This window comes from Trichomycterus rosablanca, chromosome 2, assembly GCF_030014385.1.
Source record: "Trichomycterus rosablanca isolate fTriRos1 chromosome 2, fTriRos1.hap1, whole genome shotgun sequence".
In the NCBI taxonomy this organism is placed as follows: Eukaryota; Metazoa; Chordata; class Actinopteri; order Siluriformes; family Trichomycteridae; genus Trichomycterus; species Trichomycterus rosablanca.
The window spans coordinates 37,147,835-37,175,497 of NC_085989.1; the positions used below are offsets into that span (position 1 = coordinate 37,147,835).

The 27,663-nt window shown below is 40.1% G+C and overlaps 1 protein-coding gene across 1 annotated transcript; it reads left to right on the top strand.

Moving 5' to 3' along the window:
- The first annotated feature begins 2,389 nt into the window (after nt 1-2,389).
- tomm7 (translocase of outer mitochondrial membrane 7 homolog (yeast)) lies at nt 2,390-27,459 on the top strand. The gene is made up of 3 exons (XM_062990814.1): nt 2,390-2,566; nt 12,756-12,804; nt 27,090-27,459. The coding sequence occupies exons 1-3, from the start codon at nt 2,428-2,430 to the stop codon at nt 27,103-27,105; spliced, it is 204 nt and encodes a 67-aa protein (XP_062846884.1). The 5' UTR covers nt 2,390-2,427; the 3' UTR covers nt 27,106-27,459.
- Nucleotides 27,460-27,663: the final 204 nt, after the last annotated feature.

Here is a 27,663-nt window from a genome sequence, read left to right on the forward strand (position 1 = left end):
ATTAACATTGTGGAACTCTATTTTACTATTAACTGTGCACCATTTGTCGATGGTTAAGTGGCAATCGACCAAATGACAGCATCCTTTTGGACTGGAACTTTTCAGGTCTACAGATCAGCAGTGTGTCTGAAGGAGAAAGAATGAAGCATAATGCTCCTGTTTGATCTTACCATCAAAGGTGACCCTGCCAAGAGCACCGCTCCAAATAGTATCACAAACTTCTCCACCACAACAAGGTAGCCAGGAACCATATATCAGGAAAGAATAGTTGATCATTAACGATTTAAATAATATAAATGCATACATTTTTCCTGTTTGGTGTAAGAAGAGCTGGTGCATGCACACTGAGGGTGGGTGAGGGTGTGTTACAAATCAGCATTCTCACTCTAGTGATCTAATATGGAAATTTAAATGACATTTTGACTGACTGAATTGAACGACATGTTTGTTGGTTAACGGTTAAGCATTGATTTATTTACGTAACTTATTTGCAATAATGTTTGTATTCACAAAATTGCCTTAACATTTTAAGTTCGGATGACAATCGTCAATACAAATTATTTTGTTTTTATTTTTAAGTCTTGAGGTTTCTTTACATCTGTGGTACAGTGGTACCTTGAAACTCAGTCAGTTGATTCTGGGAGTGGCGCTGAGTTTTAAAGGCATTGAGTTTCAAGGTATTTTTTCCCATAAGGATGTATGAGAAACCTGTTAATGTGTGGAACTGCATATAGTTTATTATATGAATATTATATTATATATATTAAAAATAATCTTATAATATTATCTTTTATTGCCAACAATTTATTAATGTGGCAAATTGTTGCAAAATTCTGAAATTTGGAAATATTCTGTAAACATACAAAATGGCCACAAAAAAGTAAAACAAGAGGATTATATCCCTAATGGAACAACACACGGGTAAAGATTTCGTCTCAATTTGAAGAAAAGAAGCTCAGGTAAGCAGCGGTAATGATTTTATGCTGCTGTGCGGTTGATCTGGGTTGCAGTGCTGCTGTTTACCGTGCACGTTTATTTTGCAATGATAGCAAAGCATTATCAAATATTTAAATCTTTCAGGATTTTTTATGCTCATTTAATTGAAGTAAAACGGCAAGGAAAAATGTGAACAAGGTGACATTCGCACACATTTTGAATTTAAGGTAAAAGTCAAGTTTAAAGGTGCAAATTACTCGACACCCTTCAATTTCGAGTTTAGGGGATGTCGAGTTACAAGGAACCACTGTATTTTGGTATTATTTGGCTTAGGTCTAACATATATCTACAAAATAACTCCATTTAATACCAGTATCACAATTTGAATCCCACAGCTCTATATGCAGATTGAAGGATTCACCTTATCTGCTGCAACAATTTGTCTATACAGTTCAGATTTCCAATAAGATTCTGCCATCTAGCGGAAAAATTGCATACTGTCTTTTTGATCCAGTGGCGTTTGGAGTATGATGGTAACAAAGCCTAAACCAGGGGTGCCAAACTCATTTTCACCAAGGGCCACATCTGCATTATAGTGGCCCTCAAAGGGCCGATTGTAACGTATCCTGCTGTGATTGCAGTCTGCCTTTTAAGTCTTGAACAATTTGTTGTTTTTCTTGGAGGCTAAATTCTGTGCCAAATGTATACAGTATATTTATAATGTATATATGCATATATATTGTACTCCTTTACCAGAGACACGGCCTCATAACACAAGAGATGTAGCGGTTTTCCTTTAAAGCACAAACTTGTATTTACTTTCCCATCTTTCATTAAATTCTCTTCCTTCATTAAATTATCTTCCTACCCGTTCAATTCACTATCCAGTTGGCAAGCATTAGAGAGAGAGAGTCAAGAGAGTTTTATTGTCATTTCAGCTATATACGAGTACATATTGAAACGAAACAACGTTCCTCCAGGACCAGGGTGCAACATAGAACAAAAAGTGCAAGACAGTACAGTACAGTGCAGATAAACAACATTACAATAAATACAAGAAGGCCTAAAATAAATACAAAAAGACATTCATAATCTAAAGAGTAATTAAGGAAGACAAGACTAGAGACAAGTGTTGGTCAGTACATGGTACTGAGTAAATGATGGGTGAGGTAGAAAAACATATTCTGATATGTAAAAGTAAATGTTTCAAGCATTATTCCGGCATATAACGTTTCAGGTTAGAATTAGAATAATTGTATAATGTCCAGATGTGCAGGTATTGTACAGCATAAGTTATGTGTATCAGTCAAGTCAAGTCAGACTCATTTATATAATGCTTCTTACAAAGAACATCTTGCCAGCCATGCACTAACCCAGATTGTACTGTAGGTGGTGCTATTTCTTTACTAGTGTAACTGTCGTAAACTAGGTCTCGGTTTATTTTCCGGCAACGTGTTCTGTGTACTGTGTGGTTGTCCTTCACCAGGTTTGATGCTTTTTACAGAGCCCGTTTATAACGTTATAAACATGGTTAAACTCAGCAAAGAGAGCAAACAGCGGCTGCAGCAGGTCTTTCAATGCGGACAGTTTGTTATCCGGTGGGGTTTCATCCCTACTGTGCTTTATCTGGGTAAGTAATGTAGCTTAGCTGTGCTGGTTAGTATGAGCTAAGCTAGCATCACGTATGCTAAGATGCTAAAACGCAGCAAGTAGAATTATGACCATTCTTTTATTGTTTTAGGGTTAATAAATGGATGCCTTATTGCCTGTGTAAATTTGTGTACATGATTAATTACTGAATAGCTCATTCATTTTGAAGGTTTCCATAATTGGATTAATGAAGTCCATGTAAACCCATGCAATCCTGCAGTAATCTGACTACATGTAAACCAGAGGTGTGCATACATTCGTGGCTTGAAATCTACTGTTTCAGTCGACAGGTCATTGCGGTCTACTTTTTTTTTTTTAGCTTTGAAGCTTTTTTAAATGTGCTTCAGTTGCCTATTTTGATATCCAGCATTACAGGGCAAGTGACTAAAAAATCTATAGAGAATCTAAACAGAATAACCTTATTCTGATGATTTGCACTGAATGGTGTAAGCCAGGTTTATGTAAGGCAAGGCCAGTTTATTTGTATAGCACCTTTCATACGCATTGGCAATTTAAAGTGCTTTACATAAGGAAAAAAAATAATTAAAAGAATCAAAACATTCCTGAGATCTAGAACCTCAACATGAAAGTAAAACAAGAGAGATAAAAAAAATTAAGAACATGAAAAACTAAAAGAAAATATAGTAAAATATACCCTACAATATAATAGAGAATATGAGATTAAAACAAGAGAGATAAGCAATTAAGAACATGATTTAGTATCTCCAATTTACCTCACTTGCATGTCTTTGGACTGTGGGAGGAAACCGGAGACACGGGGAGAACATGCAAACTCCACACAGAAAGGACCCGGACTGCCCCACCTGAGGATCGAACCCAGGACCTTGCTGTGAGGCGACAGTGCTACCCACTTACCCACTGTGCCGCCCTTTCTGTATGATATAATTATAATTAAGTTTTATATCAGTTATGTTTATATCAGATATATCAGAGCATTGGGTAAATACCTTTTATAAAACTGCATCTTTTCACCTGCACAAGACGAGTTCATATGTGGATCGGCTTTGCGCACAGAGAATCACATTCCTGATCCATTATCCCTTGTCTCTGTAAAGGCACCATACATCAGCCTGCAGAGGTTGTAATTGCATCAGTTATGAGGTCTCGTCTGGCACCCCTCCCCCCTTTAACAACAGCTAATCGTTGCTTGTGTAGGTGCCCAGCCTGCTGGATGGCAGGGCTGAGATTTGAATCGACAAGTTAGAAATGTCAGATCTGGTATGCTAGTGTGTTTTACCGCTGCGCCACCTGTTTAAAAACAATTTAGTCCAACAAACAATAATATAATAATAAAGTTCAATTGTATAAAAGTGGAGCGGCGCTGCAGATAGTGTGGGTCATGGGGATCTTGGTTTAAGTCTTGCCCAGGGTCACATTCTCAGTGGGGTTAGTTATAATCTTTTTTGTCCTCATCAATTTTCTCCATGTACTCAGTTTCCTTCTACATGTAGTTAGCCGTTCTAAAATGTCTCTAGGTGTGAGTTAGTAAATGGGTGAGTGTGTGGTGCGTTACAGTGGATTGGTGCCCAATACAGGTTTCTTACTGCCTTTCGTCCCGTGTTTACAGCTAGACAATGAGCCCTCCATTAATAGGAGAAAGCAACTCCTAAAGCTTCATGGCAAGTGAAATGTACCTGTATAGCATGCTTGACAGATTTTAAGCTGAGGGCACTCGTGGAGAGGAATAACTCCCTAAATATCTTAAGGGTGAACTCTTGAGAGGAACCAAACCTCGAAAAACAATGGATGGTTATGGATCTATGGAACAGGAAGGTGTATGAACCACAGTGACTTTTTTCTTTATTTATTTAGAGAAGCGGCCACCAACCTTTTTTGCACCACGGACCAGCTTCATATAAGTTTAGTTTCATATAGGTTTCACGGACCGGCGGGGGCGGGGGAATTTAAAATAGAATAACTATAGAATAGAACATCAGTGTGAAGCCTGAGCTTTTTTCGATGCAGTGAGACACTGCTCCCACCTAGTGGCGATTACAAACAATAACACCCGAAGAGTGTTAATTGCAATTGTAGCGATCTCTAATTATTTATTCTGTCTGTGCGGCCCAGTAATAAATGACCAGCCCGGTGGTTGGTGACCGCTGATTTAGAACACAAAAATATAATTGGTGAAGAAGAACGTATTTACATTTTTTATTGAACTTAATATTTATGAACCTCATTACGAATATAAGCTTTTTGGTATAATGAATTATGACATACATTAACATGCATTAGCTTACAGGTGGCATGTCAAGCATCATAATATGAACTTTACTGTGATTATGTAGAATCTGTGATTCACTCTATGCTGGCATCCGTAGTTGCACAAGGGAAATTCAACCACTAATGTAATCTCAAAAATCAACATGTATTGTGATGCACTCACATTTTTCCAGTTCCTTTTCATCGTTTTTATTGCTTTCCAAGATGTCGTCACGTTGAGTCGTGTGCTCATATTTATTTTTAGTTGTGACCACATTCACTTTTGCGCAACTAATATCACGTCACACATTACTGTTATTGCATATATGTGTTAAGACCATTATCCTGCTAAGCCTGAGAGATATCGATAGGACTCAGAGGCTGATTTTAATGTAAAATCTCCTGGTACTTTGTGCAGTCCATGATGCCATGTATTTTAACTAGGTTCTGACCACCTTTTAAGGAAGAATGATTATTGAGAACACTAGCATTGAGAGTTCTCCAATATACTTAACATTTGGGATTGGGTTCCAACGTTTTATAATTCTACTTAAAATTGTGATTCCAGAAATCTCTATTGTTTTCTCATCTGATCATAGAACCCAGTTTCAGTCAATCTGTAGTCTTTGTCTTTGTTTGCTACACATAGTGGAACATTCTGGCATTTTTCTGGCCCCTCTAACTCAACCTGTTAATCAGCCGATCTGCAACAGTGGCTGTTAGCAAGTAGGACCTGACAAATATGTTGATTAGTTAATATCAACCTATACTGGGGTTCAGGCCGAAGAAAGATATGTGGGTTTTTTTTGTTTTTTGTTTTATAGTTCAGTAGACTATATTGGTTGTCATTTTATTCTAAACCTAAATGCTTGTAGCTACAGAAGGGTGCTTTTTAGAATCTACAGTTGATTTGGACAGTGGTAGCCTAGTGGGTAGAGCTTTGGGCTATCAACTGTAAGATTGGCTGTTCAAGTCCACGCTCTGCTATGCAGCCACTCTCTGCTCCAGGGGCGCCGCACGATGGCTGACCCTGCGCTCTGACCCCAGCTTCCAAACAAGCTGGGATATGCGAAGAAAGAATTTCATTGTACTGTACACATGTATATGTATATATGACAAATAAAGTAGATCTTATCTTGTTATCTGAAGTTATTTACTCTAATGTTCAATGACTCTCATGCATGCCCCCTTCACCAAAACTGATATTTAAAGTTCCAGATCCAGAGGTGAAAATGTAATCAGATGAGAAAACAATAGAGATTTCTGGAATCACAATTTTAAGTAAGTCTGTTGATGCATGCTCAATAATCCAGGTACACAAATCCACAAAGTTGAATCAGTTCATCTGGACACAAGTTTGTTGTAGAGATACGTTTCGTCACTCAATCCGAATGACTTCAGAAGTCGTTCGGATTGAGTGACGAAACGTATCTCTACAACAAACTTGTGTCCAGATGAACTGATTCAACTTAGTGAATTTTAAGTAAGGTTTATAAAATGATAGAACCCAATCCCAAGTTTTAAGTATACTGGAGAATTACTATTTATTTTCCAATTTTCCCCCCAATTTAGTCTTGTCTAATTACCCGAATGCATTTGCTTCCTCTCTACTGCAGCTGACCTCCATTCCTGACCGAGGACATGCCCCCTTTGACACATGTGCAGTAGCCGACTGCACGAAACGGGTTATTTGGGGCTCAGTCTCATGTTTGGAGAGTCACGTACTGTTCTCCATTATCCCTAGTCTTTCATGCAGTCACAATTAATTAGCCAGTATGGGTTTAATTGCATCAGTTATAAGGAATCCCCTCCGGCATCCAACCTGACAGACAAGCCAATCATTGTCCATGTGGGTGTCCAGCCTGCCGATAGCAGAGGTTCGAACTTGCGAGTTTGAGATGTCAGCTCTGGTGTGCTAGCATGTTTTACTGCTGTGCCACCTGAGAGCCTATTGTTTTACTATCTATATTTTTACCTAGTTGAAGGACAAGCTAATTAGCTAGGCAAAGCTAATTGTGCCTGTCAAAGTTGGAAGCATATAAGCTGTGTTTAATTCATGCCCCAGCTGGAATGTTTGCTGCCAAAACTCTGTTATTGGGAGTTTCTACATACATCTGACCATATAGGGTATAATACTTTTAATTCTATTCTAAGAATGTAATAGTGCAGTCTGCATGTCTGTGTGTCACTACATGACTGTTAAACCACTTATTGAAATAGTTAAATCCATTGTTGAAATATGGCCAGTTTCATCTAGTGAATCAGCACTCTCACTAGACGTAATAACCTTTTTGCTATTTCATAACTCTGTCTGCGTTAACGGATGCTTTTCCTGCACCTCTGTACAAAAATGTTAATGTTGCAAGAATGTTGTTCTGTGAGCTCCTTCCGAGTCACTTCACGGACTATTTTAGACAGAATGTATGAGTTTAAGCCCTTAGGAGCTCTGTCATCTTATGGAAAATGTGTGTGCCTGAGTCTGAGGTTCTTAAATGCCAGAGATTTAATGTGCTTGGTGTAAAATGTTTTCCAGCTGACTAAGACCAGTGACCGTGTGTACATACACACATAATTGTGCTAGCATTACAACCCCGAATCAGAAAAAGTTGGGACAGTATGGAAAATGCTAATAAAATAAAAATGCAGTGTTCCTTACATTTACTTTGACTTTTATTTGATTGCAGACAGGATGAACCTGAGATATTTCATGTTTTATCTGCTCAACTTCATTTCATTTGTTAATATACCTCCGTTCCTACATTTCAGGTCTGCAACACATTCCAAAAAAAGTTGGGACAGGGGCAATTTAGGGCTACTAATGAGGTGAAATGAGATTCCAAACAGGTGTCAACAGGTGATTGTAATCAAGGTTTGGTACAAAAGCAGCATCCAGGAAAGGCTGAGTCTTTGATGAGCAAAGATGATCAGAGGATCTCCAGTTTGTCAACAAATACGTGAGAAAATTATTAAAATGTTTAAAAACAATGTACCTCAAGGAAATATTGAAAAAGATTTGCATATTTCTCCCTCTACAGTGCATAATATCATTAAACGATTCAAGGAATCGGGGGGGGATTTCAGTGCATAAAGGTCAAGGCCGCAAGCTTAAGCTGAACGCATGTGATCTTCGATCCCTCAGACAGCAATGCATCAATAACCCCCACTCAACAATACCTGATATAACCACATGGACAAGGGATTACTTTGGCAAACTTTTGTCAAGCACTACAATACAGAGTTACATGCACAAATGCCACTTAAAACTTTACTGTGCAAAAAAGAAGCCTTATGTTAACCATGTCCAGAAGTGTTGTGGACCTCTCTGGGCTCAGAGGCATCTAGGATGGACCATCACACAGTGGAAACGTTTATTGTGCTCAGATGAATCAGCATTCCAGGTGTTCTTTGGAAAAAAATGGAGGCCGTGTGCTTTGGACCAAAGACGAAAAAGACCATCCAGACTGTTATCAGCAACAAGTCCAAAAGCCAGGGTCTGTCATGGTATGGGACTGTGTCAGTGCCCTTAACAAAGGTAATTTACACTTCTGTGATGGCAGCATTAATGCAGAAAAGTACATTGAGATCTTAGAGCAACATATGCTGCTTTCAAGACGTCATCTTTTCCAGGGACGTTCATGCATTTTTCAACAAACCACATGCTGCACACATTACAAAGGCATGCGAAAGAAGAGACTGTCTGCAGTCCTGACCTGTCCCCAATAGAGAATGTGTCAAGAATTTTGAAACAAAAAATGCAACAACACAGACCCCGTACTGTTGCACATCTTAAGACGTGTTTGCAGGAAGAGTGAGACAAAATAAAAGCTGAAACACTAAATCACTTGGTATCCTCGGTGCGTGTGGTGAAAAGGAATAACAACATTACAAAGTTACATTACTTTTTTTGGAATGTGTTGCAGGCCTGAAATACAGGAATGGATGTTGAGCAGATAAAACATGAAATATCTCAGGTTCAGACTGTCTGCAATCAAATAAAAGTCAAAGTAGATGTAAGAAACTCTGTTTTTTATTATTTGCATTTTCCATGCTGTCCCAACTTTTTCTGATTTGAGGTTGTAAGAAACTTTTTATTACATTGAAGTGAGAGACGAGAGAAGCTGTTGGTCAACTTGGGAAATAATGAGTTTGATATTGTATATACAGTAGTTTACAGTTTCTCTTCAGTAATTATTTATAGCCCCTGAGTCATGAAAAAGGCATGAAAGTTTCACCAGTTTTTATCTGTTTACCAGTTTCACTAGATCTTCCTGGAAAAGGATACATTTTTTCCTGTGAATGAGGAATTCACTTTTTGAGAAGGAGAATTTAGTGCAATACTGGCAGGACAGTGCAGCCAACCGAATGTGCTGAGAACAGTTTCTTAGACTGCAGTCACAGTGTTTTCTCTGCCATGGAAAACTGAAAGTGAATTGGCAAGTTTATTGATCTAAATTAAATAAAACAGAACTCTAGAGTGCGACCAATGTGGTCGCACATGCGACCTAATTTCTCAATGGTGCGACTAAAAAAAATCTCAGGTCGCACTGGTGCGACCAGGCATCCGAGGGAAAAAAAAAACAGCAGACACATACAGTATTAGGCCAATATCATGGTCTAAACCAATCAGAGATAGCGAAGGGCGGGACAATATTGTAGCGGTGATATGTGAGCGACATTCAGCTCAGCCAATCAGAATGCAGCACCAGGTTTATACACGTGCGTTTGGACGTTCTGCCGTAAGTTTAGTTTTGTATATGAGACTCGCCGGATGTTCCAGAATGGAAGTTCGGGTTCTGGAGCTCGGCGGTGTAAAGTGTTGTAACGCTCACTTAAGTCCTGACTAAACAGTTAAAGTGACTCTACCCTGTCGTGTGTCTTTATTCCCACACCTCCACCACCGCACAGCAAAAGACCCGCAGCATCCCCACCGGACAGCGGCTAGGTGAGCCGGCCCTCTACGGTAGCAAGGCGCTAATTCTAGCGGTAAAGTGCGGCGATAGTGAAAGTAAAAACACGACAATATTTTCGTTAAGTAAAATATAAAAATAACTAAAAGACCATAATATATTACAATACATGTAGTCAAAATACGCAGTTATAAAACGGATAGTTCCGGTCCTAAAATCTGATTGGCTGAGCCGCGTTCGAAGCCGTTGTGAAATCCCCGATAAACGCACACCTATGACCACCTCACATCATTCCATATTAATACGCCACTGAAAAGAAAAAGTTAATGTTATGTTCACCCTCATGTTGCCTAGCAACACTGTTAATCGAACTATTTTGCGTCGCGGAAGAATGCTTTATTGTAAGTTTATACACAATAAAAACATTTATGAATTAAACATTGTTGTATTTATTGTATTTTATGTTGACCGCCGTTTTATAAAAGCAATAAGCCACTCGAGACCGTGCGTTACTGTTATGATTTTAGCACGGGGAAAGAAGTTTTAGGCACTCCGCTTCGCGTCGTGCCAAAAACGTCATCCCCGTGCTAAAATCACAGTAATGCACGGCCTCTCGTGGCTTATTGCTTTATTAGTGCACCGCAAGCGATTTTGGGAATCTGTGTAAAAGATACAGGAAAGCCGATAATATAATGCACTGCATTTAAGATTACACTCTAACACTCTAGAGCCCCATACACACACACACACACACACACACACACACACACACAACATATACATATAATTTTAAATATACACACACACATAAATAGATATACACACACACATACATACACATTTACTCTATTATTATTTTTATAATTTTTATAAGTGTGCTATAATACTATAATTAACTGTAAAGAGCATGGGAAGACAGTGGCCGGCAATAATATATTTGTGACTGGTTCTAATACATTTCGAATTGAAAGGCTGAAAAAGCCCAATGCATCTATAAAACACATTACATGTCGCGATAAATGCACTGCCCAAGTGTCCCCTCTCCCCGCTGCCTTTCAGTGGCAGGCAGCAGCAAACAGATCATCAGACGAGGCCATGTTGACCAGATTGTTAGTTATTTACAAGTCAATATTGCCTGTGTGGACAGTGATTAAAAAAAAAAAAAAAAGTGAACCTGTAAAACTGCGGTGTTATATGCGATGCGGTTGAAAATTTGAGTGCACCTAACTTTTTTTTAAGAAAAAAAGTTAGGCGCACCAGTGCAAAACATTAGTCTAGAGCCCTGTAAAAGCATTTTAAAGAACCCCCACAAATATTGTGGGATATTTTGGGAAATTCACATATTATTAGTATTATTATTTATTATTATTATTATTTTTATGCATATTTCTCCCATTCTTCAATTTTAGTCAATTTGTCTTCCGCTGCTGGGGATCCCCAATTTTTTGGCAGTTGAGCTGGGTATACTGCTGCTCACACCTCCTCCGCAGCCCTTAACGCAGGGGTGGGCAATTACATTTTCCAAGGGGCCACATAAGAAACTGTTACTGTTGTGGAGGGCCGGACCAGTAGGGTGAACTTTATTCTGTTCAATATTAATAAGATGTCTTTTTATTGCCTAAATTTTACAGTTCTGATAATCTGTTACTGCTAGGAGTAGATGTTACAATCAGAAAATGAAAAGTAAAACATCAACATTATTTTACTATTTAATCAACTTTCTTGCAAACAAATGTGAACAAGATGTACATTAACTTTACACAAAGTTCTATTGCTATTTGAATATCACAAAGCTGATCGTAACTGCTCCAGTTCTGGATGTGTAAAACTTTATAAAAAGTCTGTGTTGGTTTGCAGTTTAGTTAGTGAAGCTTCAGATGTAACGCTCTGCATCGTTCATGTTCTTGTATTTCTCTGTGTTTAGTACCGTAACGGTGATATAAACCCTAGATCTAAATTGTGATCCTTAAACAGCTTTACATCTGACTTCTGAAGATCATGTCTTGTTAAAAACTCAATCGTCTGTCAGTCGCGCTCAGTTCTGTTCGCCAACACATTACAGTGAAGCTGGACACATTCGTAACACACGCAAATCGGAACTTGTAGAAATGTAAAGAGATAGCGCTCCCGTCAAAATAAAAACAATCCTGTTATATGGCATGTGTGATGTACATTTATTTACGTCTGATTTTTAATTGCCACTGACCTCATGCGGGCCGGTTGGGGATGGCTTGCGGGCCGGATGTGTACAATGCCCAGGTCTGCCTCAACGGAACCCTTTTCCACCCATGCACTCGGCACAGGTGCCTCTATCCGCCAATCAGGGTCCTTACACAGCGTTTGAAGACCCCGCCCACATATTCCGAGCCATCCCTCTCTGCAGACACTGCCAATTATGCCTGCTAGATGGCAACACCGAGTTTCAAACCGAGGAGTTCAGAATCTCGGAGCTTGTGTGCTAGCGGAATATCCTGCTGCGCCACCTGGGCGTCCACGTATTTTTTTATATGCAACCCCCGATCTGATGCGTATTCTTATGAGCTGTCTTGTGTTTTTGTGGACACCTGGCCAGGTCGGTTGCTCTGCTGAGATTCTAACTCGCAGTCAATCCGCAGGGTTGTGCTTACTCGTTGAACTGCTGCACCTCAAGATTTGTTCTTTCTTATGAGTAAAATCTCTGTAAATTAAAGAACTAGAAACAGGCAGTACTCTGAGTAAATAAGGAGTGGGTCAAACTTTTAAAACATATTTAAATTTAAATAGTTCATATATTTCCCCAAGAACCCCAAAACGTTACCTGATTTAACACAGCATTATTATTGTATCAATAAAATTGCTGAATAATATTTCTGGATGTAAAGGCAATTTTACTGCTTCTTTACAGTAATTTTATTTAGCACCCTGCCGTATTGCAAGTAAGCATTTATGGTGACATGGCCAGTTTTGCTTCTGCAAAAGAGGTTTTGTACAATTCTGCAATACAGTGTGAATTCTGTAGAATTTTTGACTGACGTGTGTACTCTGCTTCCTTTGCAGGATTCAAACGAGGGGCTGATCCTGGAATGCCAGAGCCCACAGTTTTAAGGTACTCTCACCTCCTCACTTTACTAAAATTTCATGGTCAAGCTATAACACCTGTTTTACCCAATACACAAAAGTTAATGGGGTGTTTTTTTCTGCTAAAGGATTTGCATTGCACTCTCTGTAAATCTACTCTCTGTAAATCCAGCTGACCTGTTCGGGCCAAAGAAAGTTGAAGCACTGTCAACACAATTATGGATACACAGTTGCACGTTGGGAGATTAATTGTAGATTAATGCATACAAATTGCAGTTATATCCATTCACAATTAAGTCCACAATACAAAGTTTGCCAGAAGTCTGAATCCAATGTATTTTTTATCAATAATTTATAGTTATGTATAAACACTTTTACAGCCATTTTTCAGAGAATATGAATGATAATACAAAAACTTTTCTTTTGTTCATGGTTGGTGGTTGGGTGAAGCCATTTATTATCAAACAATTGTGTTTGATAAATTGCCCTTTTTAAATTAGAACAGAAACTACCCAAATGATCTTGATCAAAAGTTTACGTACCCTAGTTCTTAATACCGTGTATTGCCTCCTTTAACATCAATGACAGCTTGAAGTCTTTTGTGGTAGTTGTGGATGGGTCAATGATACTGAGGTCAGGAGACTGAGATGGCCACTCCAGAACCTTTACTTTTTTCTGCTGTAGCCAATGACAGGTCGACTTGGCCTTGTGTTTTGGATCATTGTCAAGTTGGAATGTCCAAGTGCGCCCCATGCGCACTTGATGAGTGCAAATTTTCCACCAGTATTTTTTTTTTCTCTCATTTTCTCCCCTTTTTTCTCCCCCTTTAGCGCATCCAATTGTCCAATTTGCATCTTGCTTCCTCTCTGCCTATGCCGAACCCTGCCCTGACTAAGGAGATCGAAGCTAACCCACATCCCCTCTGACATACAGTGTATCACAAAAGTGAGTACACCCCTCACATTTCTGCAAATATTTCATTATATCTTTTCATGGGACAACACTATAGACATGAAACTTGGATATAACTTAGAGTAGTCAGTGTACAACTTGTATAGCAGTGTAGATTTACTGTCTTCTGAAAATAACTCAACACACAGCCATTAATGTCTAAATGGCTGGCAACATAAGTGAGTACACCCCACAGTGAACATGTCCAAATTGTGCCCAAATGTGTCGTTGTCCCTCCCTGGTGTCATGTGTCAAGGTCCCAGGTGTAAATGGGGAGCAGGGCTGTTAAATTTGGTGTTTTGGGTACAATTCTCTCATACTGGCCACTGGATATTCAACATGGCACCTCATGGCAAAGAACTCTCTGAGGATGTGAGAAATAGAATTGTTGCTCTCCACAAAGATGGCCTGGGCTATAAGAAGATTGCTAACACCCTGAAACTGAGCTACAGCATGGTGGCCGAGGTCATACAGCGGTTTTCCAGGACAGGTTCCACTCGGAACAGGCTTCGCCAGGGTCGACCAAAGAAGTTGAGTCCACGTGTTCGGCGTCATATCCAGAGGTTGGCTTTAAAAAATAGACACATGAGTGCTGCCAGCATTGCTGCAGAGGTTGAAGACGTGGGAGGTCAGCCTGTCAGTGCTCAGACCATACGCCGCACACTGCATCAACTCGGTCTGCATGGTCGTCATCCCAGAAGGAAGCTGACGCACAAGAAAGCCCGCAAACAGTTTGCTGAAAACAAGCAGTCCAAGAACATGGATTACTGGAATGCCCTGTGGTCTGACGAGACCAAGATAAACTTGTTTGGCTCAGATGGTGTCCAGCATGTGTGGCGGCGCCCTGGTGAGAAGTACCAAGACAACTGTATCTTGCCTACAGTCAAGCATGGTGGTGGTAGCATCATGGTCTTGGGCTGCATGAGTGTTGCTGGCACTGGGGAGCTGCAGTTCATTGAGGGAAACATGAATTCCAACATGTACTGTGACATTCTGAAACAGAGCATGATCCCCTCCCTTCGAAAACTGGGCCTCATGGCAGTTTTCCAACAGGATAACGACCCCAAACACAACCTCCAAGATGACAACTGCCTTGCTGAGGAAGCTGAAGGTAAAGGTGATGGACTAAACCCAATTGAGCACCTGTGGCGCATCCTCAAGTGGAAGGTGGAGGAGTTCAAGGTGTCTAACATCCACCAGCTCCGTGATGTCATCATGGAGGAGTGGAAGAGGATTCCAGTAGCAACCTGTGCAGCTCTGGTGAATTCCATGCCCAGAAGGGTTAAGGCAGTGCTGGATAATAATGGTGGTCACACAAAATATTGACACTTTGGGCACAATTTGGACATGTTCACTGTGGGGTGTACTCACTTATGTTGCCAGCCATTTAGACATTAATGGCTGTGTGTTGAGTTATTTTCAGAAGACAGTAAATCTACACTGCTATACAAGTTGTACACTGACTACTCTAAGTTATATCCAAGTTTCATGTCTATAGTGTTGTCCCATGAAAAGATATACTTAAATATCTGCAGAAATGTGAGGGGTGTACTCACTTTTGTGATACACTGTATGAGCAGCAAGCCAGATGCATCTTTGCCACCCACACCTTGATGAGTGTTGCACCACCTAGCGTTGCATGCAGAGAGCACTCCTTCCTGATCTCTGTGTGGGCGCCTCTAATCAGCCAGCAGAGGTCGTAATTGCTGACAGAGAGAGACCCACATCCGGCTCTTTGTCCCGCCCTCTTTGTCCCGGCTCTTTGTCGGCCCAATTCTTCTGGCGACTTGACCGTGCAGCCCATTTTTCTTCAAGTGCCTCCTTATTGTGCATCTTGAAACAGCCACAGCACTTTTTTTCAGAGAGTCCTGTATGTCAGCTGACGTTATTTGTTGGCTTTTCTTTGCATCCCGAACAATTTTCCTGGCAGTTGTGGCTGAAATTTTTGTTGGTCTACCTGACCTTGGTTTGGTTTCAACAGAATCCCTCATTTTCCACTTCTTAATTAGAGTTTGAACACTGCTGATTGGCATTCTTAATTCCTTGGATTTTTTTTATATCCTTTTCCTGTTTTATAAAGTTTAACTATCTTCTCCCGCAGATCCTTTAATAATTATTTTGCTTTCCCCATGGCTCCTAATCCAACAACGTCAGTGGCAGCACTGGATGAAACATGCAGGGGTCTGTCAGGAGCCCAGAAACTCACTGACTTTTTACACACACACACACACACACACACACACACACACACACACACACACACACACACACTAATTACAAGCAAACAGATCACAGTTAAGGATGGTTACCTTTTGTAGCCATTTAAACCCGTGTGTGTCAACTTGTGTGTATGTTATCATGCCAAAACTTCCAGGGTATGTAAACTTTCAGGATCATTTGGGTAGTTTCTGTTGTCATTATGATTTAAAAAGGGCAAACACATTTGTTTGATAATAAATTGCTTCACCCAACCACCAACCTCGAATAAAAGAAGTTTTTGTATTGTCATTCATATTCTATGAAAAATGGCCAAAAAATCACAAATTCTGCCAGGGTATATAAACTTATAAGCACAACTGTACATAATACATCTAAAGTCATGTTGACCTGAAACTCAGTTATGTGGTTCATGCTTTAATGGGTTGCTCTTAGTTTGTCAATTATTAGAATTGAGCAAAATGTGTATCTCTGATGTTGTTTATCTTTTTTTTAATATTCACATATTCATATATTCACATTAATACTCCACAATAAAACATATCACATTTGGATTTACCACACATTTCAGGAAAAAATATAATTTTTGGTTATTTTAATTAGTTGGTCTAATTAAACACCTATCCAGAACTTTAACATTACATTGGCACTAATAGTTTACATACGTTTTCGGGTATCAGAGAAAAAAGCTGATTTTTAATACGTTTGTTTTACAAATCTGAGATCTTCTCATTCGAAGAACAGCTGATCTGTACTGCAAAACTTATAATTATTTTTATAGGTGGTTAGTCCATAAACATGGATATAGGAACCCAACTTAAATAATTGGAAAAACCTTCTGCGAAATATGTTGTTCCTGATAACCCATAATACTTTTCACTTTCTGTTTAGTTAGTTGCTAAAAAATTTTTTGTTAATATTAAGATATTATCCAATACTTATGAAAATTCTTCATGAATATACTAAACTCACAGTAATCAGACTTTACCAGAGTGAAAAAGTTGCCCCTGTGCTACATGTTTTGGTAGCATTGACACTAAAAGCCACTGTATGCATTCACTTAGATTGCTAAATTTATTATGTATGAGAACTGTTCTGTCAGTCTGTCTGACTGAATTTAAACTTTGCATGTAAACATAGTAGACTTATTCCAACATCTTACTTTAGATTAAAATAGAATGGCTCACAAATATCCATACATCAACCTGGATTTTATGGCGTCAAAACAGGGCCAAAAGTATTGAGAACCAAAAAGCAGATTTTGAGAACCTAAAGAGCAGATTGTGTGTTCATTTTGTATTTTACATTTATGAATAGTCTGTTTTACGCTTTTGGCTGCGCTGTTTCTCAGTCACGTTTCTCTCGGTCTCGCTTTCAGTATAAAAAGTTTCTCGCTTGCGCTGTTTTCTGTGCTGCTCTCAGTTATGCTGCTCTCAGTTTTTCTCTCGAGTAAAAATTTTTCTCAAGTTAGACTTTTGGCCCCGTTTTGATGGGTGGGCGGGACCTCGTCACTCATTGGCTGCTGGAAAACAAGCCCTGCCGGAACACTTTTTTGACGGGTGGGTGGGATCTCGTCACTCATTGGCTGCTAGAGATAAGCGCCGCTCTCCGAGTACATCCTACAGACATCCTTCGTCTCCTTAATCCTGCAGCCTGAAATGGTTCCAGCTCCTGAAGGAGATTAAATGTCTGAATTTTCATTTAGCAAGCAGAAGTCAGGAAAGGGTTTTTACAACTTTGTGTAAATTTGAAAATGAAATCAGACAGATGAATATATTATTTACACTTATTAAAGAGTTAGATGCGTTTCTCTGATTACAGCCCACAGATTATTTGTAGATGTTTGAATAAGAGACGCTGCTCTAAAGGATCATACAAACGGGAATCGATTCCTCTGTTCATATTGCTGCAAATACTGCACCATGCTGCTCCACACGGTCAATAAAGGAGCAAAAAGAGATATTAATAAACTAACTATGGTTAAAACATTGGAAATAAATAATAATTAACAAACGTTCCCTGAGATAAAGTCTTATATCCGCTGTAGTTAGCAAAGTAAGCTAAAGCTAAGTAATTAAACTAAACATAGGGTTAGTAATATTTCAAACATATATTTTATTAGCATTTAAATATTAAAATAAAGTGAAAACACTTACCTTAAATACACTGCTGCTGCAAATGTCCAAACTGTGTTGTCATCGGGGTTGCCAGATTGCTACAGTGTTAAAACGTATTTTAAAACCCACCGAAATGCATGGAAAATCACCAATGTGTGCTCATAAAGAACATTATACTAATAAACTGCTGATATCTTACAGATTAGTTATTATACATTTAGTGACATTTAAAAATTTTTTATTAGCAATGCTGTGTTCCTTGAACCCCCCAAGTTTAAAATAAAATCCTCCCAATATTATCTCTAGCAGCCAATGAGTGACGAGGTCCCGCCCACCCGTCAAAACGGGGTCAAAAGTCTAACTTGAGAAAAATTTTGACTCGAGAGAAAAACTGAGAGAAGCATAACTGAGAGCAGCACAGAAAACAAGCGCAAGCGAGAAACTTTTTATACTGAAAGCGAGACTGAGAAACAGTGCAGCCAAAAGCTTAAAACAGACTATTCATAAATGTAAAATACAGAATGAACTAAAAATCTGCTCTTTAGGTTATCAAAATCTGCTTTTTGGTTCTCAATACTTTTGGCCCTGTTTTGACACCATAGGATTTGATTAGAATATCGATGCTGAAGAGCAGCCAGAGATGAATCAAATCAAGGTTTATTTGTCACATACATAGTCATACACAGTACAACTGGCAGTGAAATGCTTTAGTGTTACAAAATGGACAAAGTAGACAAATATATATGTATACAAAAAATAGAATTTTTTTTAAAATCTAAAAGTGTAGAAAAATACAAAAAAATTTTTTTAAATTGAAATGAAAAAGAAACTTAAATATAATTAAAAAATAGAAGCAATTTAAAGTGAACCGAGTGTGCGAAAGTGACAACAGTTGTGCAAGAACTGAACATAACACTGACACAACATATATACAGTGTATCACAAAAGTGAGTACACCCCTCACATTTCTGCAGATATTTAAGTATATCTTTTCATGGGACAACACTGACAAAATGACACTTTGACACAATGAAAAGTAGTCTGTGTGCAGCTTATATAACAGTGTAAATTTATTCTTCCCTCAAAATAACTCAATATACAGCCATTAATGTCTAAACCACCGGCAACAAAAGTGAGTACACCCCTAAGAGACTACACCCCTAAATGTCCAAATTGAGCCCTGCTTGTCATTTTCCTTCCAAAATGTCATGTGACTCGTTAGTGTTACTAGGTCTCGGGTGTGCATAGGGAGCAGGTGTGTTCAATTTAGTAGTACAGCTCTCACACTCTCTTATACTGGTCACTGAAAGGTCCAACATGGCACCTCATGGCAAAGAACTCTCTGAGGATCTTAAAAGACGAATTGTTGCGCTACATGAAGATGGCCAAGGCTACAAGAAGATTGCCAACACCCTGAAACTGAGCTGCAGCACAGTGGCCAAGATCATCCAGCGTTTTAAAAGAGCAGGGTCCACTCAGAACAGACCTCGCGTTGGTCGTCCAAAGAAGCTGAGTGCACGTGCTCAGCGTCACATCCAACTGCTGTCTTTGAAAGATATGCGCAGGAGTGCTGTCAGCATTGCTGCAGAGATTGAAAAGGTGGGGGGTCAGCCTGTCAGTGCTCAGACCATACGCCGCACACTACATCAAATTGGTCTGCATGGCTGTCACCCCAGAAGGAAGCCTCTTCTGAAGTCTCTACACAAGAAAGCCCGCAAACAGTTTGCTGAAGACATGTCAACAAAGGACATGGATTACTGGAACCATGTCCTATGGTCTGATGAGACCAATATTAATTTGTTTGGTTCAGATGGTCTCAAGCATGTGTGGCGGCAATCAGGTGAGGAGTACAAAGATAAGTGTGTCATGCCTACAGTCAAGCATGGTGGTGGGAATGCCATGGTCTGGGGCTGCATGAGTGCAGCAGGTGTTGGGGAGTTACATTTCATTGAGGGACACATGAACTCCAATATGTACTGTGAAGTACTGAAGCAGAGCATGATCCCCTCCCTCCGGAAACTGGGTCGCAGTGCAGTGTTCCAGCATGATAATGACCCCAAACACACCTCTAAGACGACCACTGCTTTATTGAAGAGGCTGAGGGTAAAGGTGATGGACTGGCCAAGCATGTCTCCAGACCTAAACCCAATAGAACATCTTTGGGGCATCCTCAAGCGGAAGGTGGAGGAGCGCAAAGTCTCGAATATCCGCCAGCTCCGTGATGTCGTCATGGAGGAGGGGAAAAGCATTCCAGTGGCAACCTGTGAAGCTCTGGTAAACTCCATGCCCAGGAGAGTTAAGGCAGTTCTGGGAAATAATGGTGGCCACACAAAATATTGACACTTCAGGAACTTTCACTAAGGGGTGTACTCACTTTTGTTGCCGGTGGTTTAGACATTAATGGCTGTATATTGAGTTATTTTGAGGGAAGAATAAATTTACACTGTTATATAAGCTGCACACAGACTACTTTTGTGACACACAAAAGTGAGTACACCCCTCACATTTCTGCAGATATTTAAGTATATCTTTTCATGGGACAACACTGACAAAATGACACTTTGACACAATGAAAAGTAGTCTGTGTGCAGCTTATATAACAGTGTAAATTTATTCTTCCCTCAAAATAACTCAATATACAGCCATTAATGTCTAAACCACCGGCAACAAAAGTGAGTACACCCCTTAGTGAAAGTTCCTGAAGTGTCAATATTTTGTGTGGCCACCATTATTTCCCAGAACTGCCTTAACTCTCCTGGGCATGGAGTTTACCAGAGCTTCACAGGTTGCCACTGGAATGCTTTTCCCCTCCTCCATGACGACATCACGGAGCTGGCGGATATTCGAGACTTTGCGCTCCTCCACCTTCCGCTTGAGGATGCCCCAAAGATGTTCTATTGGGTTTAGGTCTGGAGACATGCTTGGCCAGTCCATCACCTTTACCCTCAGCCTCTTCAATAAAGCAGTGGTCGTCTTAGAGGTGTGTTTGGGGTCATTATCATGCTGGAACACTGCACTGCGACCCAGTTTCCGGAGGGAGGGGATCATGCTCTGCTTCAGTACTTCACAGTACATATTGGAGTTCATGTGTCCCTCAATGAAATGTAACTCCCCAACACCTGCTGCACTCATGCAGCCCCAGACCATGGCATTCCCACCACCATGCTTGACTGTAGGCATGACACACTTATCTTTGTACTCCTCACCTGATTGCCGCCACACATGCTTGAGACCATCTGAACCAAACAAATTAATCTTAGTCTCATCAGACCATAGGACATGGTTCCAGTAATCCATGTCCTTTGTTGACATGTCTTCAGCAAACTGTTTGCGGGCTTTCTTGTGTAGAGACTTCAGAAGAGGCTTCCTTCTGGGGTGACAGCCATGCAGACCAATTTGATGTAGTGTGCGGCGTATGGTCTGAGCACTGACAGGCTGACCCCCCACCTTTTCAATCTCTGCAGCAATGCTGACAGCACTCCTGCGCCTATCTTTCAAAGACAGCAGTTGGATGTGACGCTGAGCACGTGCACTCAACTTCTTTGGACGACCAACGCGAGGTCTGTTCTGAGTGGACCCTGCTCTTTTAAAACGCTGGATGATCTTGGCCACTGTGCTGCAGCTCAGTTTCAGGGTGTTGGCAATCTTCTTGTAGCCTTGGCCATCAACATGTAGCGCAACAATTCGTCTTTTAAGATCCTCAGAGAGTTCTTTGCCATGAGGTGCCATGTTGGAACTTTCAGTGACCAGTATGAGAGAGTGTGAGAGCTGTACTACTAAATTGAACACACCTGCTCCCTATGCACACCTGAGACCTAGTAACACTAACAAATCACATGACATTTTGGAGGGAAAATGACAAGCAGTGCTCAATTTGGACATTTAGGGGTGTAGTCTCTTAGGGGTGTACTCACTTTTGTTGCCGGTGGTTTAGACATTAATGGCTGTATATTGAGTTATTTTGAGGGAAGAATAAATTTACACTGTTATATAAGCTGCACACAGACTACTTTTCATTGTGTCAAAGTGTCATTTTGTCAGTGTTGTCCCATGAAAAGATATACTTAAATATCTGCAGAAATGTGAGGGGTGTACTCACTTTTGTGATACACTGTATATATACAGTGGGGGAAATAAGTATTTGATCCCCTGCTGATTTTGTAAGTTTACCCCCTTACAAAGACTTGAACAGTCTATAATTTTTATGGAAGGTTTATTTTAACAGAGAGAGACAGAATATCAACAAAAAATCCAGAAAAAAAAACATTAAATAAAAGTTTATCCCCTACCAACCAGCAAGAATTCTGACCCCCACAGACCGGTTATGTGCCCATGAGGCACACAAATTAGTCCTGTCCCTGTATAAAAGTCTCCTGTCACAGAATCAGTTTCTTCCGTTCAAATCTCTCGACCACCATGGGCAAGACCAAAGAGCTATCAAAGGACGTCAGGGACAAGATTGTAGACCTGCACAAGGCTGGAATGGGCTACAAGACCATCAGCAAGAAGCTTGGTGAGAAAGAGACCACTGTTGGCACGATAATTCGAAAATGGAAGAAATACAAGATCACAGTCAATCACCCTCACTCTGGAGCTCCATGCAAGATCTCACCTGGTGGGGTAAGAATGATTCTGAGAAAGGTGAGGTCAGTCCAGAATTACACGGGAGGAGCTTGTCAATGATCTCAAGGGAGCTGGGAGCAGAGAAATGCTGGATTTGACCCCAAGAACACCATCCCCACCGGGCATTTCAAACACGGCGAGTGGAGTTGATGCCAAAGAGCTCAATTTTGGTCTCATCTGACCATATCACATTCTCCCAAGCTTTCTCTGAATCATTCAGGTGTTCATTGGCAAACTTCAGACGGGCCTGTACATGAGCCTTCTTGAGCAGAGGGACTTTGCGGGCACTGCAGGATCTCAATCCATTACGGCGAAGTGTGTTACTAATGGTTTTCTTGGTGACTGTGCTCCCAGCTCCCTTGAGATCATTGACAAGCTCCTCCCGTGTAATTCTGGGCTGACCTCACCTTTCTCAGAATCATTCTTACCCCACCATGGAGCTCCAGAGTGAGGGTGATCGACTGTGATCTTGTATTTCTTCCATTTTTGAATTATCGCACCAACAGTGGTCTCTTTCTCACCAAGCTTCTTGCTGATGGTCTTGTAGCCCATTCCAGCCTTGTGCAGGTCTACAATCTTATCCCTGACGTCCTTTGATAGCTCTTTGGTCTTGCCCATGGTGGTCGAGAGATTTGAACGGAAGAAACTGATTCTGTGACAGGAGTCTTTTATACAGGGACAGGACTAATTTGTGTGCCTTTTGTGCACATAACCGGTCTGTGGGGGTCAGAATTGTTGCTGGTTGGTAGGGGATCCAATACTTATTTCCCTTAGTTAAATACAAATTAATTTATAACTTTTATTTAATGTTTTTTTCTGGATTTTTTGTTGATATTCTGTCTCTCTCTGTTAAAATAAACCTTCCATAAAAATTATAGACTGTTCAAGTCTTTGTAAGGGGGTAAACTTACAAAATCAGCAGGGGATCAAATACTTATTTTCCTCACTGTGTATATACAGTATATACAGTGTATCACAAAAGTGAGTACACCCCTCACATTTCTGCAGATATTTAAGTATATCTTTTCATGGGACAACACTGACAAAATGACACTTTGACACAATGAAAAGTAGTCTGTGTGCAGCTTATATAACAGTGTAAATTTATTCTTCCCTCAAAATAACTCAATATACAGCCATTAATGTCTAAACCACCGGCAACAAAAGTGAGTACACCCCTAAGAGACTACACCCCTAAATGTCCAAATTGAGCACTGCTTGTCATTTTCCCTCCAAAATGTCATGTGATTTGTTAGTGTTACTAGGTCTCAGGTGTGCATAGGGAGCAGGTGTGTTCCATTTAGTAGTACAGCGCTCACACTCTCTCATACTGGTCACTGAAAGTTCCAACATGGCACCTCATGGCAAAGAACTCTCTGAGGATCTTAAAAGACGAATTGTTGCGCTACATGAAGATGGCCAAGGCTACAAGAAGATTGCCAACACCCTGAAACTGAGCTGCAGCACAGTGGCCAAGATCATCCAGCGTTTTAAAAGAGCAGGGTCCACTCAGAACAGACCTCGCGTCGGTCGTCCAAAGAAGCTGAGTGCACGTGCTCAGCGTCACATCCAACTGCTGTCTTTGAAAGATAGGCGCAGGAGTGCTGTCAGCATTGCTGCAGAGATTGAAAAGGTGGGGGGTCAGCCTGTCAGTGCTCAGACCATACGCCACACACTACATCAAATTGGTCTGCATGGCTGTCACCCCAGAAGGAAGCCTCTTCTGAAGTCTCTACACAAGAAAGCCCGCAAACAGTTTGCTGAAGACATGTCAACAAAGGACATGGATTACTGGAACCATGTCCTATGGTCTGATGAGACCAAGATTAATTTGTTTGGTTCAGATGGTCTCAAGCATGTGTGGCGGCAATCAGGTGAGGAGTACAAAGATAAGTGTGTCATGCCTACAGTCAAGCATGGTGGTGGGAATGCCATGGTCTGGGGCTGCATGAGTGCAGCAGGTGTTGGGGAGTTACATTTCATTGAGGGACACATGAACTCCAATATGTACTGTGAAATACTGAAGCAGAGCATGATCCCCTCCCTCCGGAAACTGGGTCGCAGGGCAGTGTTCCAGCATGATAATGACCCCAAACACACCTCTAAGACGACCACTGCTTTATTGAAGAGGCTGAGGGTAAAGGTGATGGACTGGCCAAGCATGTCTCCAGACCTAAACCCAATAGAACATCTTTGGGGCATCCTCAAGCGGAAGGTGGAGGAGCGCAAAGTCTCGAATATCCGCCAGCTCCGTGATGTCATCATGGAGGAGTGGAAAAGCATTCCAGTGGCAACCTGTGAAGCTCTGGTAAACTCCATGCCCAGGAAAGTTAAGGCAGTTCTGGGAAATAATGGTGGCCACACAAAATATTGACACTTCAGGAACTTTCACTAAGGGGTGTACTCACTTTTGTTGCCGGTGTTTTAGACATTAATGGCTGTATATTGAGTTATTTTGAGGGAAGAATAAATTTACACTGTTATATAAGCTGCACACAGACTACTTTTCATTGTGTCAAAGTGTCATTTTGTCAGTGTTGTCCCATGAAAAGATATACTTAAATATCTGCAGAAATGTGAGGGGTGTACTCACTTTTGTGATACACTGTATATATATATATATATATATATATATATATATATATATATATATATATATATATATATATATATATATATATATATATAAATTTAAATTTAGATTTGTGTAAATCAGTCCTGGTTGCTATTTTGGTTGAGGACCCGAATAGCTTGTGGGAAACAGCTCCTTCTCATCCTCTCCATTTTGGCTTTTAAGGCACGAAAACGCTTCTCAGACTAACAAAGAAAACAGTCCATTACTGGGATGACTGGGGTCCTTTACTATCTTCCTGGCCCTCGACCAGCACAGTTTTCTGTATTAGCATTGTAGTCCTGAGTCTAGTGGTTAATCTGACCTAGATTTGTTTTTGTTTATTAGGAGTTTAATATAATGTTTCCTGACCTAGATAAAATCATTCTTAAATCATAGTTACAAGTTTGGCTACTATCCTTCAATGTTAAAAATGTTAATAAAACTGGCTGAAGTTTTTGTCTAAATTGCTGAGACTTTTGCTGAGTTAACCTGAGACAAAAATAAAATAAAACTGTTCTTGTAGGCTTTTTCCAGTTGGCAAAGTTCCTAAAGGTAAAAAGCTGCAGCCAACTGCATGCTGTGTAGAAGCTATGCTTAAAGTACTAATAATTACTATTAAGTAGGGTTGGGCGATATTGCCACTTTTCATACCGTCGAACCGAGTCGCATCTCTGGGAACCGTTATATATATGTTTTATATGTTCTTTTCATTTTTGCGCCATTCTTATTGGCTGTAATACACCCATTCTGCTTCACATCAGTACGGGGAATTAATCAGGCATAATAAAAGCTGTTTATTGTCGGAATTCAAATCCGAAATCCGAGTATCGCGAAGAGTGAGCACGACACACACGCACAGATAATATTATATTGTATAAACTTGCACAAGTGTGTTTTTTTGCAAGTTCGGGCTTGTCAGTGAATGTAACTGTATTCGGTACAAAGAGATGTTATATTGACATGCTAGCACATTGTGCCACCCCATCCCATGGTTTTGAATGGCAACATACTAACTGTTAGCTTAGCAAGAAAAACCCGATGGAATCGCTGTCTAAGTAGCGCGTTCGAATAACCTGCCTTATAATAAGTCATTGACTTAATAGAATCCTCTCTACTGAGGCAGCTGCCTATGTAGGCAGTAAGACAGCAGGGCAGCTCACTAGGTGTTTGAACACACCCCATGTAGAGAGCGCCCTAGCTTTTGTGTTATCACCTCAAAAAGTGAGCACCCCCACAACCAATCAGTGAGCTCCAACCACCTACAACTCCCACCCCTCCCTTATTGTGGATGCACGCAGGTCTTAAAGTCTCCGTTTTCAAGGTGGACCTTAAGCAGAAATTTGGTGCTTCACATTTTTAAAATACCGTCACCATTTTTAAATACCACGATATACCGTCATACCGTCATACCGCCCAACCCTACTATTAAGTACTAATAACAATTAGCAGTGCACTGATTCAATATACAGTTCAGTACAGTTTGGTCTGATTTTCAGGATGGCAGGTAAACAAAATGTTTTAAAGCCTTTATATGTTTACATTTTTTTTAAACGGATAATGTTAACATTTGTAGGGACCTATTTTTTGTGGCTTTTTTAGACACTGACCCAAACAGGTTAATCATAGTTAGCTGTGATTAGCCATTGAGAGATTGTTGCTATGGTCAGTAATGTGGGTAAATATTGAAGCATCTTTGTGAAATAAAATGTAAATGTTAAATGTGACAATTCCTTGGTTTTGTGGTTTACTGTTCTGGTTGTGACTGACCAGTGTTTGTTTCCGTTTTATCAGTTTGCTTTGGGGATGAAGAGTGATGATGAAACCTTGCAGAAGACCAAACCGTCTTAACCTCCTTTCTGTCACAGAGGTTTCATTTCCCTGTCTGTAAAGGCATAACTGCGTAGTGAAACTACGCCTGCCTACACCTTTGGACTCAGTTTTAACACAGAATAAATTTTTCCCATACCTCTCATTACCAACTTGTTTGTAAGGATGGTCAACAACACATGCTTCCTCGTGTTATATTTGTATGATATGTGATATGTATGTGTTTTTTTTTAGTTATTCCTTTTGTCTGTGTTGATCTGTGTAAACTCTGTTCAGTGCTGACCACAATGTGAGCCAATAAAGAAAGATATGCCAGGTATCTTATTTTATAAAACTTTTATTTATTCATTCATTTCTTTAGTGGCTGAGCAGCAGTAACATTTATTTGTGTTAATATAACATATACAAGGATGCTTTGAGTTAACGTAACTCGGACCACGATTTCTACAAAATATTCGTCATCATATTTAGTTGTGCAGTTTATTGTCACATAAAGACATTGACACATGTTTTTAATTAAATAGCTAATAAATAGATA

Coding starts and splice junctions, on each gene's coding strand:
- tomm7 (XM_062990814.1), top strand. CDS start 2,428: ATGCTTTTTACAGAGCCCGTTTATAACGTTATAAACATGGTTAAACTC. Junction 2,567..12,755: donor CCCTACTGTGCTTTATCTGG/GTAAGTAATGTA, acceptor CTTCCTTTGCAG/GATTCAAACGAGGGGCTGAT.